This window comes from Saccostrea cucullata, unplaced genomic scaffold, assembly GCF_032062105.1.
Source record: "Saccostrea cucullata isolate Sc308-1 unplaced genomic scaffold, CSIRO_AGI_Scuc_v1 ctg729, whole genome shotgun sequence".
Taxonomy (NCBI): Eukaryota; Metazoa; Mollusca; class Bivalvia; order Ostreida; family Ostreidae; genus Saccostrea; species Saccostrea cuccullata.
The window spans coordinates 40,998-56,949 of NW_026933670.1; the positions used below are offsets into that span (position 1 = coordinate 40,998).

The 15,952-nt window shown below is 32.3% G+C and overlaps 2 protein-coding genes across 2 annotated transcripts in view; both read left to right on the forward strand.

The window, feature by feature from the left end:
• Nucleotides 1-6,281, forward strand: part of LOC134238862 (cell migration-inducing and hyaluronan-binding protein-like) — a 33,456-nt gene extending 27,175 nt beyond the window's left edge. The window contains exon 24 of the mRNA XM_062720968.1: nucleotides 6,092-6,281. Within this exon, the coding sequence (XP_062576952.1) occupies nucleotides 6,092-6,124 (33 nt within the window). The 3' untranslated portion in view covers nucleotides 6,125-6,281. The remainder of the gene's footprint in view (nucleotides 1-6,091) is intronic.
• Nucleotides 6,282-8,753: 2,472 nt separating this feature from the next.
• Nucleotides 8,754-15,952, forward strand: part of LOC134238853 (neurogenic locus notch homolog protein 2-like) — a 44,063-nt gene continuing 36,864 nt past the window's right edge. The window contains exons 1-5 of the mRNA XM_062720958.1: nucleotides 8,754-9,205; nucleotides 11,617-11,798; nucleotides 12,064-12,178; nucleotides 13,412-13,525; nucleotides 14,198-14,311. Of these exons, the coding sequence (XP_062576942.1) occupies nucleotides 8,839-9,205; nucleotides 11,617-11,798; nucleotides 12,064-12,178; nucleotides 13,412-13,525; nucleotides 14,198-14,311 (892 nt within the window). The 5' untranslated portion in view covers nucleotides 8,754-8,838. The remainder of the gene's footprint in view (nucleotides 9,206-11,616; nucleotides 11,799-12,063; nucleotides 12,179-13,411; nucleotides 13,526-14,197; nucleotides 14,312-15,952) is intronic.

Consider the following 15,952-nt stretch of genomic DNA (forward strand, 5'->3'; position numbering starts at 1 on the left):
AAAAAGTTTCATACACATTTTATTGTCACTTGCTGAAGATATCAAACAATGCATTTTATGAATGACATAGCATGACAACTAATATTATACATTTGCTTTAGATCACAGACAATGTGTGCTATGACAGTGTGGGTCATGGTTTCTTCCTTGAAGACGGCGGAGAGAAAAACATCACATTTTACAGAAACCTTGGACTGGGTCAGAGGCGATTTAAGGGGGATACTGTTTTAGGGGTTACAGGCGCGATTCCAGCAGACAAGTACTTAACTCATTTATAATCTTGATGACATTAATTACAAACGTGATTTTTTCAACTGGATTTTAAATAACGAATATATATTTTAATTGAACAATAATTTTTGAATACTTTTTCATGAAGCGTATGTTGCGATATAGCCTTATCACCTGCATATGGGGTTTATGTCTCGCAGTCGATTCGATACGCAAGAGTATGCTGAATGTATAATCACTTTCAAGAAACGGGACATATGCCATTGACAAACAAGTTAATGAATCGAGGATATTAACAGTCTTGTTTAAAGTCAGCATTCTGCATGTTCTATAGTCGATACAATGACATTTTATCAGAAACAATCTTTCATTGAGTCAAATGCTGACCGATTTTTTCTATACTAATGGTTAGGCCATTATTTACACGCAGAATTATCTAAGGTTTCTTCCTTTCTTCCCGATCATGACAAAGAGCACACATCGGTCGTACCCGGCCTGAAGGGAATGCTCATTCATACATGGTATCTGATACCACCGATTTTTTTTTGATGTTCTTGTATTGTTTAAATGAACTTTTGAGATTGAATAATGTTTATTTCTTAATCAAAGTTTTCAGCTTTAGAAAAAAAGATTAGATGTGATTGAAACAATGCAGATTCACGTGAAATGACTTGAAATACGAGTATCAAGAGCAGTTGGAAAATTTCTGTTTCACAAATACTTTATACTGCACACAGAAACTTTCTATTTCAGAACGAAGGGCCCAGCGACGTATTGGATCACCAATCCATTGACAACTTTGGTGAACAATGTAGCTGCGGGTGGTGAAGTACGTCACTTCCGCTGAATTCGATTTTTTTTCTTTGAAACAGTATGAAACGCATGCTCTTTTGTTTGCCAACACTTTCATCTAAGCCATCGTCTTTTTATTATTTCGTTTGCAGGGAATGGGGTTCTGGTACATCTTTCCACATATACCAACTGGTCCCTCATTCAATAAAAATTTTATGCAACCAGGAGAAGCTAAAAACACGAGAATAACCAAGTTCATGGACAATTCATGCCACCCCTACGAAACGGTAAAACATAGAACTGAAAGAGTTGGGCTTAAAAAATATGTTTGAAGGTTATGAAATATCTATGGGTTAGGAGACAATGATAGTATTCATTATTCAGATAAATCGTTGACAAAACACCGAAATCAAGTAAGTTTTATTGATTTTTAGTGTCTTTTATTGATTTTTAGTGTCTTTTATTGATGTTTAGTGTCTTTTCGTGGATAATGAGATTGAACAAGACTTGACATTTGGAGGATACAACCACTATAACCCTAAGGTTGATCCCCTGGATCCTAATTCACCTCCCGCTCCTGCTGTATTTGATGGTTTTACAGGTAAAGGTTTCAATTGATTCATTGAAATGTATTCATGTATAAATTTTTTTTCCCAAAATAAGTATACTGTAATCAATTACAACTATCTGCAATAATTGAAGTCACTTTAGTGCTACGTGCTTAATGTTCTTGAAATTATACAGTATGATAAAAACTACATTTTGGGTTCGAAACTGATAATTGAAAACGAAATGGAATAGGAAGTTATGTAAATGAGCAATTGTGTTCAAAGAACTTGCATTAATTTGCAAATATACTTCCAAATATTTATATTAAGTAAACAAAGTTTTAATTGTCGAAGATCTAATGAAGATGTTTCCTTTTCAGCCAGTAAATGTACCGTTCAGAACTTATGGATTCGTTCGTCTCCTGTTATTGTCAGAAGGGCATCGTAAGTAAAATAAATCAAAGCCTGTGTTTGCTTATTGCTGTATTTTTATATTATATTCTATATTTTCTCACCATACTTTTCCTTTCAGACTTTCAGACAGCCGATTTGGAGCTTTTCTTTTAAGGTATGTATTCATGAATAAACAAAATATGTTACTACGTTATTCTTATAAAGCTTTCTAATTGATTTGTCCTGCAAAATTGGAAGAAAGTCTAAATACATAGATAAGTCAAAGAGTTTTTATACCGTTTAAGTAGAAATTTTAGCAAGACGCAAATTTATCGATTTGTCCTTAAAACTGGTATTTTATATTTAGCGAGATGTAATTTTAGCGATTTTAAAATGCTTACTTTAGAAGCTATTACAAATAAAACACAATTAATTTTTAGAAATATTCAATTTTAGCGATCTCGGCACCCTCGCTTATAATGCCAAAATTAAGTTCTCACTAAAAATTCTGCTTATACGGTATAAATTTCTTGAATGAAATACCATAATTGTATTTTGTTATTAACATTAAAATTTCAAATTACTCAACGTAAACTTAATCAACGTAAACATAAACTCTCAAGTCCAGTTGTCCAAAAAGCAAGGGGGTGAGAGATAGAAAGACAGAGATGGTTTTGCAATAGATACCTCTGTCGCGATTCACAGATAGACCAACAATGAATAAATCCAAAACTTGTAGTCTCAGTAGTTCATGATTTCGTATGGTTACAGTCAAAGTTACAAACTTAAATTATGTGTTTATTATTGTGTAAAACTGGAATATTTGTATTTAAATGAAAATAATAAATAAATTGAAATAAGAGAAAGTGGTGAATCTGGACAATTTTAAAATTTTCAATTGTGGAAATTTTTTCAACACAGACATTTCATAGAATTCAGTTTGTCTTTAAGATTAAGTTTTTGTTTAATTCTTAATGTCAAATTGAATCAATTTTATCTTGAATTTGATAAATTAATGGAATTTTAAGTCTATATTCGTAGAGAAGACTCAGTGTGGCAGATATTTGAAGACAGCGTCATTATCGGACTCTCGGATAACGTCGGAGAAAATCTCTCTTTCAGGTTTTGTAATACTTTGAAATACTTTCTGTTTACTATACACTAATTATTTTTAATGATATTAATTAATTACTAGTATATTCAAATTTTTTTTCATAAAGTGTGTTTTCGCTTCAAAACAGACAGAGAGATATTTTGTTTGTATTTTGTAGAGATAAAGATATAACTGGATTCCGTTTTTCAAAAGGCCCAATAACACTAAGAAACACTTGGTTTGGTGGATTTGAATCCTCTGCGGTGAGAACTTCAGCGGCTATCGGTAACCAGGAATGTATGATTCACAATGACCCCAGGAACTCTTTGGATAACATTATGTTCGACTTCAATGATGTAAGCCTTTAATATGATTTGGGGTGCAGAATCAATAAAATTGAAAATTAATTTTCATAGCTTTTATGTTTTTGGTAAAAAGTTAATGTATTATGATTCTTTGAATATGCAGTACTTTTATAAGCCTCTTTGTTAGTCTGGAGTACAATGCCATGATAGAGACGTTTGAGTTCTTATCCACTAAAATAAATGATTTCATCCAGTTTAAGTCTGTATAATGGTAAATTTTCCACAAAACACTGAAACAATTTTGATAACTTTGATTTGATTTGTAGATGTATTCAATGAAAGTGCACCAAGAGAGTTATTTCGATCTCTAGAATATTGCCTTCTTGGTCACTTTTAAGACTTGTTCCGTTTCCATTTGTTGCCCACCTGGCCGAGGGCATAACTCCTGACACAAAATGAAATGAATTATTTCTATTCTGTTCATAAAAAATAATGTTATTGCTTCCATATTACTGACCCAGTGCCGTAGCATAGTTCTTGAAAGTGTGGGGTTCGGGGTGGGGCATGGGTTTAGGTTCCAACTTCTAGTGCCAAACTTTACTCAAACATACCACACACCCTTCATTTACTATACCACAACAAAAAGTTTGGGTGTAACCAAACTTTCAATAATCATTTTCTAGAGTAAAAAAATTACGTCTTGAAAAAACTGGCAAACCCCTTCCCCTGATGCTACTTGCCTGCTATCAGCAATGTTGCAAATATAGCTTCCAGGAAATTGTTTAGAGTCTAATGCATTGTTTCTGAAATTTTAAAGGGACCAGAGAAAAGATTTCTCTTCAGAGACTGCACGTCCAGATCACCAGGCGCAGACGCCATTTTTTCACTGAGGGACAACAGGAAAGCTGTGTCAAATAGTGATGTCACTATAGTTACAAATAAACCATTCCTGCTAACAAAGGAATGTAAAATTAGGTCAGGGTGGAATGCTGCGTATTGTCCTTTTGTGTATGGAAAGGTAATATTTCTTCAGTGCAATGTTTCTTATTAGCATATTTCATGTTGTTTAGACGTGTATCAGCTTATTAAAACAATAATGACCGGTCGGCAGGGGATGCTCACTCCTCCATGGCACCTGATCCCACCTCCGATGTTTCGTAGGTCCGTTTTTTGCGCTGCTCCTAATTTGTAGTGTTTTTGGTTTTTTTTAGCTTTAATAATGGTCGTTATCTCAATAAATTTCACAATATGATATTTACCAGAAGTTCTTCAAATATTTCTGCACATTTTTAAATGAAACATATGAATCAAGATAAATAAAAATGTTTTGTGATAATTGTGTTCTTTTTGACGAACAGTTGTATATTGAATGAAAAAGTATATAAATGCCGTTTTTGTATTGCAAAATACAAATTTTGTATTCTTTGAATTCTTTACGTGGGAAAATATTTAAGGATTGTAAAGAGTAACAAATATCAAAATTTTCCCCTTCAGGTACTCGTGACATATAGTGATCGTTTCAACAGCGATATGCATGTGTACAGGACGGACGGTAACCTGCCCTCATTACACCTAGGCCTGGATATCGAGAAACATTTCCTCCCGATTCTGGGAGGATCTCACAGCTACCTTGTCAGGATAGCAGGGACACTTCCGTCCACTGTCAACTTCGACGCTAAAGCGATTTCAAAGTGAGATTTACCACAACAATTTTAAAAGTTTTAGTTTATTAGTTTATCCCATAGTTCTAACCTCAACATATTGCATCTCATCTCAAAGTACATCTACGCTTAATTCAAATATTTCGATAACAAATGTTTTATTTTAAGGAAAAACAACGTGGTTATAGCGTTTTGCGTCCCACGAAACGCTGAAATTAAATTTGAGTACCGAATGGAAGATTTTAACAAACGGCCAGTCCATGCAGTAAGTTCGAGACAGGAGGTGGTTGAGAGCGACACTGTTGGTACTTACTTTTATGACAGTGTCCTGAAACATTAATGGGTTGGATTGGGTAAGCTTGTCATAGACAAGAATACAATACAAAATTTTTTTAATTTGTGTTTCAAATACATCACACATGGCAATATACACCATTTATTAGTCCGAAAACTGCCACTAATAAATGTCACTGCTTTAATAAACTTTTATATTATTTTCAGAGTAATCTTTTTCAAATTGATACACGAAGTTGATTACGGAGCCGATGAAATCGCCCCTTGTCCTAACAACGTCTGCCCGCGTGCTAGAGTTCTAGTGACGTCAGGAGATCTCACCGACTCTAACTGTGTCAGTCGGTTTAGCGCTGTGCCGGAGTACATCCAACCATCCTCGGTAAGATAAAACAACCCAACAATCAGCTATAAGATTTAATTGAATTATCAAAGTTGTTGTAGACAATTTTACCGAGTAATTCAATATTTCCTAATTTGTTATGCATCACTGTTTTGTTCAATTAATAAGCTTGATAAAAGATCGGCATAATTATACCACCTGATTATTTAGGGTACTCCCAACAATGATGATTCTACTTTACTGGCGACTTCTCAGGACCCACCAGAGGTAAGCTGCGGATTATTTCATTTATCTGTTATAAACGTAACACAGATATGTCATGAAAGTGTTTCTCAAACGTGTATACTATTTAGCAAAATATATTTAATGGTGTCTTTGTAATAAAAGTGTGCATATGAAAAGAATATGTCAAATTTGGTATATTTTTATTGTAGACAATAGGACATGGTTCAACGTATCCATTCTAAATTAACAAAGGCTTTCCTTGAATACCATGTGAAGAACACTATTTTCTAATAAAGAACTTTTATCTCACTCTTATTTGTCAGTTTGTAAATGTACAAAGTTTTTCATCAAATAAATGAACCTTTTTGCATTATATATTTTGTTGCAATATTCTTAACATTATATTCTCATTTTTTTTCAGTAATATTTTATTAATTGAATGTGTAGTCAAGTTTGCAAAATGATATGTAGGCATATAAAAACTTGAAAGCATTTAGCGTATCACTTATATGTAGCAAAATCTTATGAACTGATTAATTCGATGTCTAATTGACGTTTGTATCCATTGCAAAATAAATCCCTAACCAGTGTAATCGGTTTATGTAAGTTTTCTGCATGGGTTGCAATCGTTTATCTTGCATAAAAATCAAGAGAGACATTTTTGGTTGCATTTGTAAGACTCGAAAGTCCGATGGTTTGCGCTTAACACCAATGGTTGGATGTCTGTACAGACACAAATTCTAATTGACAATCAAGATTAAACTCAATATTATTTAAAAAAATCTTTAAAATACGAATGAAATATATATTCAAGCGTAAATTTTAAACATAAATTAGAATTAGAGTAATTGACCAGGCAACCAATGCATTTTTTTTCATGCAAAATATTGAATAAATGAAAATCTGGAAAAAAAAATTGAAACAGCGTTAAAAGGCCTGTACACTTTTCAAAAAAGAATAAAAATAATTATATCAGGCTTCTATTAAGGCAAATAATTGTATGACGTCAATGAAACATATGGAGATAACGAAAAGTATTCAAGAACAAAAGTCCATTAAACAATACAAAATAGGAGCAGAGCAAACACGGACCTCCAAAACATCAGAGGTTGGATCAGGTGCCATGGAAGAGTGAGCATCCCTTGCCGACCCGTCACACCCTCTGTTTGCTCCTTGTCATGATCGGGAAATAACGGAAAAATCCGTCGTCAAATCATTGTAAATATACATGTAATGGACAAACAATTTGTCAATAATTTAGTTTTAGAAGTTGTCTATACAGTATCGAATCAACTAAGAGATGTAAACTCTGTATGCAGGTAATGAAGGTATATTGCTGCATAAGTAAGGGAAGTTGACAGTAGAGGAAAGTAAAAGCCATCACGTTTATCATATAGCTTGGTTGTTAGATTACCATTAACGTCTTTTCAAGTAAAATATCCAAATATAAGACAGATGTGTCAGACTCTGTGGTATCTTAATTTTATGCTCATTGAGATATATCTAATCGACATAAGAATGGAAATAAGAGTTGTTGAATGACAATACGTGGTCCATATATCTAAATGTCGAGTTGAAGGCCACGGTAAGTGTTTTCTTCCTTTCACGCATAAGATTTTTCACAAATTCTACTTCATGTGAGTACAAAAATAGGTCTGCTAAGAACTCTTATTTCCTAACATACATATTTTCTACAACATTTACGTTTTAAACATAAAAAAGTATATTAAAATTGTATGGAAAGGTTTTTGTATAATTTTTTTTTAAAATTTTATATCCCAAAGTTAATCGCAAATTGGTTTTAACATTTAAATTAAACATGCAATTTCTAGAGCAAAACAAGTATTTCTCATTCGTCAGAATCTTTTGCAATTGATGACGACTTGTTTAGAAATAACATCATGAAATAGGGAAAACGCGTGTAATTGCATGTTTTATTGCTTACATAAGAACTTCATTTTCACCTTTTAAACTAATATGACATTTGCCGCAAAAAGGAAATGAAAGAAAAATGAAAAAAGGTACACAAGACGAAAAGGTCTTATAGGAGAAATTATCCCCTTTTGAACCGCCACATGTAAACCCACCCCGAGACCTATGTATTGGGTATGTTGACGCAATATTCTGTTATAAAATTCAGTTTAAAAATAATTAGTTTGAAACATATCACGTCCTCAAAATATGACCTTATTGCAAATATGGTCATTTTAACGAGAATAAAGATTGCTTACTAAATTTAATACGCTACAAAATGAAATATGGAAGTGTAAATTTAAAATAATGTTGTACAAAAGCAAAACCTTATGATTGGCATTTTTTATGAGAAAGTTATCTTTTTAAAAGACTTACAAATAATTATTATCAACAGGTACATATGCTGCTACAACACAACGTAAAAAGCATCACCGACTTCATGGCGTGTTTCATCATACCCAAGTTGACAAGGACAAGTTTATCATGTGTAGATTTTAAATTGTTAAAACCATGACCCCAGGGGTAGGACGGGACCACAATAGGGAGTTTTTTTTTCCATTGCAATATATAGGAAAATTCTTTTAAAATCTTCTCAAGAACCAATGGACCAGAAAAGCTGAAACTAATGTGGAAGCATTCTGGGGTAGTGTAAATTCTAACTTTTTAAAATCATGACCCTGAGGCTACAATAAGGAATCCAAGAGTTACATAAAAATATATGATTTTTTTTTCAAAAATCTTCTTCTCAAGAACCATTTTGTACATAAAATTGATTTATAGTATCAATTGAGGAAGAGAAAGACACACTAGTCCGATTTATCACAATCTCTCTGAGTAGAGTAAGGTCACAATATTGCAACAAAATCTTTTTCTGTGAATAAAAAACGAAAACATTTTGAAGAACAAAAGGGCCAATGTGACATAAGTAACTATGGGCCATTTGTTCATATATCTTCCTGGTTAGGTTTCGCAGTATATATACATGGAAACGTCTGGAAAGGAAGCACTCCGATTGATTACTACAATGTGGCTTTTAATGGTTTTCCCAATCTTAACTGGTGCAGTCGGAATGAGTGAAGACTGCGGAAACGTAACATTATGTGGCCATTTACCTTGGTCAGAGTGGAGTGCTTGCAGTGAGACCTGTGGGGGAGGGTATCAAACCAGAAAACGAAAAATTTGTGGATTGGAAAAGTGGAATGAAGAAGCTTTAAAAGAAAACTGCGGAAATCCACTTCGGATAGATATCAAAATTTGTAATATGAATTGTCTTAATAATGGTTCATTTGTTAACGGAAATTGCATATGCACTCCCTGGTCCGGAAAAACTGGTAGATGCTGTGAAGAAGGTAAGAAAATACAGCTCCATGGATTCGTGTTATGATAACCATGAAAATCTCTAGTAAATAACATCTTTTGTACCAAGGAAAAGATAAAATAAACATTATTGAATATAAAATCACTGAATGATAAAGTAATTTATTGTAAGTTATTTAATGCGCCATTCAAGATTTGATTACCATATTCGGGTAAAGGGGCACAAAGAAATACGCACGATAACTCTCGATTCAAGCCTACATTTGGAAACTATTTAATTCAATATAAATGACAATTTGGCCATAAAATCTTTGTTTTATACAAAGAACAGTTTAATAGTAAAATTTTAAGTGAAATTTCCATCGAAATCGGACTTTTAAGCATCACCATTTTTTGAAATTGTCTTGGATATGATTAAATGTTCCTCATATCTTTTTATTTTATTTTTTAGGCAAAAAAAATATTAACATATTAATAAAATTTGATGTTTCAGTTGTATATCGCTTTGAAATTGGTGGAAAATTAGCATTTTGTCGGTTTTTGTGAATAAACATATCCCCCCTCCCCGGTGAAACACAATAAGCTTTGGCAGGAATTTGTGAAATAACAGTCCATATTACCGGTAAAAAGAAATTTTTAAGTCGCAGGGGGAAAGATATTTTAAAAATATTTTCCGTTGATTTCTATGGTGAAAAACACACATTTTACCAAAAGTTTAGAACTATCTCTCTTTGTTTTCAGAAATAAGTAATGTTTTATGAAATCCATATGATGATCTATAAAAAATATCATAAAAAATCATCGAATATGTTAAATTTTGAAAATTAACTTGGAGGTAGGCGGGAACACAATGTGCAGTTCTTTAATTTGCCCTTACGGCAGTTGAATATTGAGGATTTCTTTCTGTGTCAACACCTACCGTGCTTCGACACCCCAACTTTTAACGTCCTAATTAGATGCTTGGCGAAGGAATAGCATTAAACTTTGTTATACCCCCCGCTTGAAAAGCGGGAGGGTATATAGTAATCGGTATTTCCGTCCGTCTGTACGTCAATACTAACCATTTCGTCCGTCCGTCTGTTCAAACGCTTTCGAACTTTTACCCTTTTCGATATATAGGATTATGTTATCCGCAACTCCTCTCATACCACTGAATGAAATTTGATGAAACTTTCACAGAATCTTTATTACATATTGCCATTGTGCACCTCCTATTTTACTTTTTGATCTGACATATATTTTGGACTTTTCCAGAGCAAAACATGGATACTGCCAATATATTCATATGGGAGGCGGGGGGTATCATTTAGTGAGCTCATTGCTCACAGTACCTCTAGTTTTTAACTAGAGGTACTGTGAGCGATGAGCTCACTAAATGATACCCCCCGCCTCCCACATGGTTATAACTGGTGAAAAAGTCCATGTTTTCCTGTGGCCGGAAAACCCAAAATATGTGTCGGATCAAAAAGTAAAATAGGAGGTGCACAATGGCAATATGTAATAAAGATTCTGTGAAAGTTTCATCAAAATTCATTCAACGGTATGAGAGGAGTTGCGGATAAGAGATGGGTACCCCAGAATAAAGTCTTATATTCCCCCCAAGTAAATTGAAACAGACGAATATAAGAACAACGGAATCAAACAGTAATTTTTTTTGTTTATATACCCTCCCGCTGGAGGAACGTGTTACAATTTAATTGATAAATTCACATGCTCGTGCCATGTATCTACATGTTTCAAGCGGGGGGTATAATGACGCTACGCGGCAAACGAGAATGGAATAATCTTACGATCTCAAAACAAATCTTATCATTACTCTCGTTACAATACTATCTTATCATTCTTAAGGAACATAATTAATTCAAATCTTTCTTTTTTTTTCTTTTTTTTATAAAATGGAGTCTGGTACGGTTGGCTTCTATTAAACATTTATTAAGGACATGGAAATGTATATCGACAATGTTTGACATGTGTGCAAGTCAAAAAATCTGTTTTAAAAGTTGTTTTTGCCGATCATGTCATTTTAGTGCAGTCTTGTTTTTCCAACATAATACTGAAATGCTCTCTGAAGATTTAATCTAAAAATTAAAAAGGAAATATCACGACACTTAAGCTAAAATATTATAAAGAACATACACGTCACTATCTCTAAGGCTTATAATAAAAACAGCAATACCTTCATTCTGTCTCTTAAGTAGATTGTGTTGTGTTTATTCTATCATAACCTACCTATGTTTAAAATCTTTGTGAATGATACTGTATCCATTTACTTAACTTTAATTTTAGGTTTTATTTTCTGTTCATCTTTATTGAATTTGTACAGCTCAGTTTTTTGCTGTTTTTTAAACTACTCGTAAATCTTAAGGGTTCTGTTTTTTTATTGCATTCGTTTTTCAATATTGTTTCTGGTGAAATTATTAATAAGAAAAAAATTGTATTGTAGATCGTTTGTCCCTAGAGAACCTAATGACATCAAAAGAGATAGCATCGGCATTTTTAAGAAACAGGGCTCCCCGAACTAAGCGTAGTGATTATAATATTTACGAGGAATGCCGGGAAGTGGGATCCTGTGAATACGAAGAAGCAAGAGAATGGGTTAATTATAAACGTGACCGAAGAAGCGTGGTGAGTTTTTTTTTTAACCAGACGAGTCTAATGAATCATTACACTCCATCTTATCTAATATATGAAAACTTTCCCGTGAAAAACATCAGCCTTCCAACAGTAAATGTTGTCAAATGTCTTAAACAACAGTTTGATGATTTGTTTCTGTCAAAAACGTCCTCCATATAAGTGAGTCCCAATAAAATGATATTATAAAAAGCAAACAGAAAAACACTAATGATATTCTCAAATTAACTAAAACGATTTTGTATGAAAACTTTACTAGTGTGAGTGGATGAAAGACAAGCGGTGTGAAGAAACAAGTTGTAGTGCAGGATATTATTGTGTTACCATAGTCGGTAACTGTGATCGTCTTAGCACTTATGAAGTTGGATGTCAAGGTATGTGTATTATCATCATTGTGTTAATTCCTTTAAACGCATTATTAGTTGATGAGCTTTACTGCGTTGTCAAAATCAATGTAAAAATAAAGTTGAGTTCTCTTGAGAAAGAATGCTTAACGTTTAGCATACAGTATCTAGTAACTCTGATTCAAAAATTTCACTTTCCGAACCTGTACTTTTCTTTTCGATATGTAGACATCAATGAATGTGCCAGTAACCCATGCATCAACGGCGGAACATGTCACAATTGGATTAACAGATATACTTGTTCTTGTCAACCTGGTTATTAACTTGAGTTACAAGAAACGAGGGTGCCGTTTGCTATTTACCATCATTCAAAACATATTTAGATATGCAAGAAAAGGCAACTATGTTTATGCTACTGGCATTTCAAGAATATATATATATATATATATATATATATATATATATATATATATATATATATATATATATATATATATATATATATATATATATATATATATATATATATATAATCTACGGATAATAAAACTGCTATTGATTCGGAGAAGTAAATAAAGCATTTTGATTTTCAAATCATCGATCCTGGAATGAATAATGAAATATGAAATATTATTTATAAAGTTATATCTCTCAGTTCATTCGATATGCAAGAGAGTATGAATAATGTCTGGAACAAGGTAAGTTATTCACAAACAAGTTGATAAAACAAGAATATTAACAATCTCCTTTAAAGTCATCATTTCGTAAGATATATGGTCGATACAATAACCTTGTCAGTAAACACAATCTCTCAGAAAGTCAAATGCAGACTAATGATTATCATACTAATTGTTAATCCATTGTTTACACATTGATTTTTTGGACGAATTTCTCCGTCATTTTCGATCCTGACAAAGAGCACAAGGCGATTGTAACCGGTTGGCAGGGGATGCTCACTTCTTCATAGCACCTTATCCCACCTCTGATGTTTTAAAGGTCCGTGTTTATGATTCGTGGTATTAAGGGATTTTTTGTACAGATGTGTTACCTATAATTCTCATGCAAGTCTAATCGAATCTGCTCTTGTAAAATATTGTGGATTCAGTTCAGTTTACAGCTTGGTAGAAGTATCACAAAATGACCCAGAATAGGCCTAAGTCTACTATATTCCCCCCAAAAATTTGATAAATTGAAACATACGAATTATGTAAGAACAAGGTGTAATCAAACAGTGATTTTTTTTGTTTCCATTCTATTTTTTAGATAAGGACGAATGTGCCAGTAACCCATGTATGCATGGAGGAACGTGTTACAATTTAATTGATAAATTCACATGCTCGTGCCATGATGGGTATCAAGGACTACGATGTGAACATGGTAAATGTAGTATCTACATGTACGCTTCATTTCATAAAGATAAATTATAGAATGAATTGGGTACACCCATTAAGTTTATTAAATTTCATAATTAGATTTTGAAGTTTTTTGACAGGTACTGTATTTTATCACAAAATATGTAATAAACATTACATAACATACCCCTTTCCTCATCACAACCTGTATCAGCCCTCGATCAATATCAGTCAGAGGGCCGGAGGCTGGCTGATACGGGATGTGATGTGGAAAAGGGTATGTGTTATTCTCTATATAATTATGATGAAATGTTTGGAAATGTATTTTCATTATGTGCTAATTTGGTTAGAAAATTCTTTTCATCATCTCTTTTGTTTGATTTCATTTATGACCTTTAACACATTTATTTCGATATGAGGAAGTTCCATATATACAATACAATCTGAAACACAAAGAAATCACACAACAAAATATTGACTCGGTACTTGAATAATTCCTTAAAAGCAATACATGTACTACTAAAAGAAATACTAGAAATACAGAATGATGCTGAAGGCCAGAAAGATAGATTATAATATCAAATACATGTAGGAAAATTAATATATATGTGTTCCAATAAAACTTAGAACTCTGTCACTTTGCTGCAGGAATTTTACAATATAAGAGTTTACTGTTAGAGTATTTGATTTCTTCTAGAAATAGACGAGTGTGCAAGTAACCCATGTAACAATGGCGGAACATGTCACGACCTAGTTAACAAATTCAATTGTTCCTGTATAGAGGGGTATTACGGATCACGCTGCGAACTTGGTAAAAATTTTATATTGTTAATTCATGTAACCTTCAAAATTAAGAACGAACATGGTAAAAGTTTTATACTGTTAATTCAATTAACCTTCAAAATTAAGGACCGTCTCTCCTTTGAAAGCCTTTTACAGAAATAAACACTAGTATTACAGAATGTGCATTTTTAAAAAAGTTTATATGGGGGTACTAGCAAAGCTGCTTTGTGGAAATCTGTTAATTAATGCTTTTACTCTATACAAAGTCGGATGAGATATATTTATCATTCAATTTCTTTGCTCCATTTTTACATGTTTAAAGACACTCCATAAAAGGTCCGTGGGTGTTATTGTTCAGGGCTTTCGGCATTGTTTTTCCTCATTAAATTTATTCAACCTAATTTGCTAATACAACAATAGAAAAAAAATTAATGATTGTTGTAGGATTAATATATTAGTAAAATAGGACTTAAGTTTATAGTTTATTCTTGTTTCTGTTTACCAACATGGGGTTACATTTTGTGTTTTGTTACACAAATATTTTACTTAAACATTTCCTAAGATGCGTTTTACAGATCATGTCGCTTTCATTGATAATTTACCGAACACTTAAATTTGTAGAATAATAGTTTAGTTTTGGGGATCCATTTAGTTCCTTTAATTTGAATTACCATACCTATTATACTGGATTCCAAAACTCAATAAAGTCCTTGCAAACATCGAAACATAGCGTTTTCCAGTAAAAGTTCAAGCCTCACTGAAATATTTACAGCAATAAAGAAGAAACGTCAACAGTTTTGTACAATAGTATATTTTTTTTTATTTTAGAAGTGGAGTAAAATGTGGATGCTAAAAATCTCAAACGAACTTTTACAAAATTTGAAATTACAAACTTTTACCAAAATTAATATTAAACTTACCATTAAAAAATCATATAAGTATTCCCTTACGGTAAATTAGAGTCTAAAATTTTTGACATCATCGACCGCTACATTTTTAAAAAATGGAACTTGCAAGTAAATTTGCCTTGTTTTTTGGTCTTTTGCAAAAATAATTTATTAGAAAACATTCATTTTGTACATACAAGTACTGTAAATAAAATTGATATTTACAAGAAGTTTTAAGGATGACGTTTACTCAGGTTTCAGAAAACGGAAAGGAAATTTTAATAAGTATAATATGTTAAATCAAAAATTGTTCTAAATCGATAAAATAAGCAAGTTTTAAATCAAAATCAACCTAAAAATTTAATATTTTATTATTTAAAGTACAGGATCAAAAGTCAATATATGGTAATGCATAGGAAATTCGGACTAAATTTTTAATTTTTCATTTTTGTCAAAAATTTTTATTTCTTGCACTGTAAACCACAAAGTTAAGATTACATGTATTTTTAAACATCAATTTGCAAATAGTATACGTGTTAAAGCTTATAGATTATTTCAAATAATTGAATGCTATGAAATAAAGAAATTCAAAAGTATGTACAAAAACCATTCCAGACAATATATCTCAATAATTTGATCATTGACCCCATATTATATTAATACCATGAGGATTAGGGCAACAAAAGTAAGCTAAGGCTATAAATAATTTAGAGTTCTTATCAGTCAGATTTTTGTAATGCTCGATTAAAAATGGGGAAAAAATATAAATATGACAGAGGAAA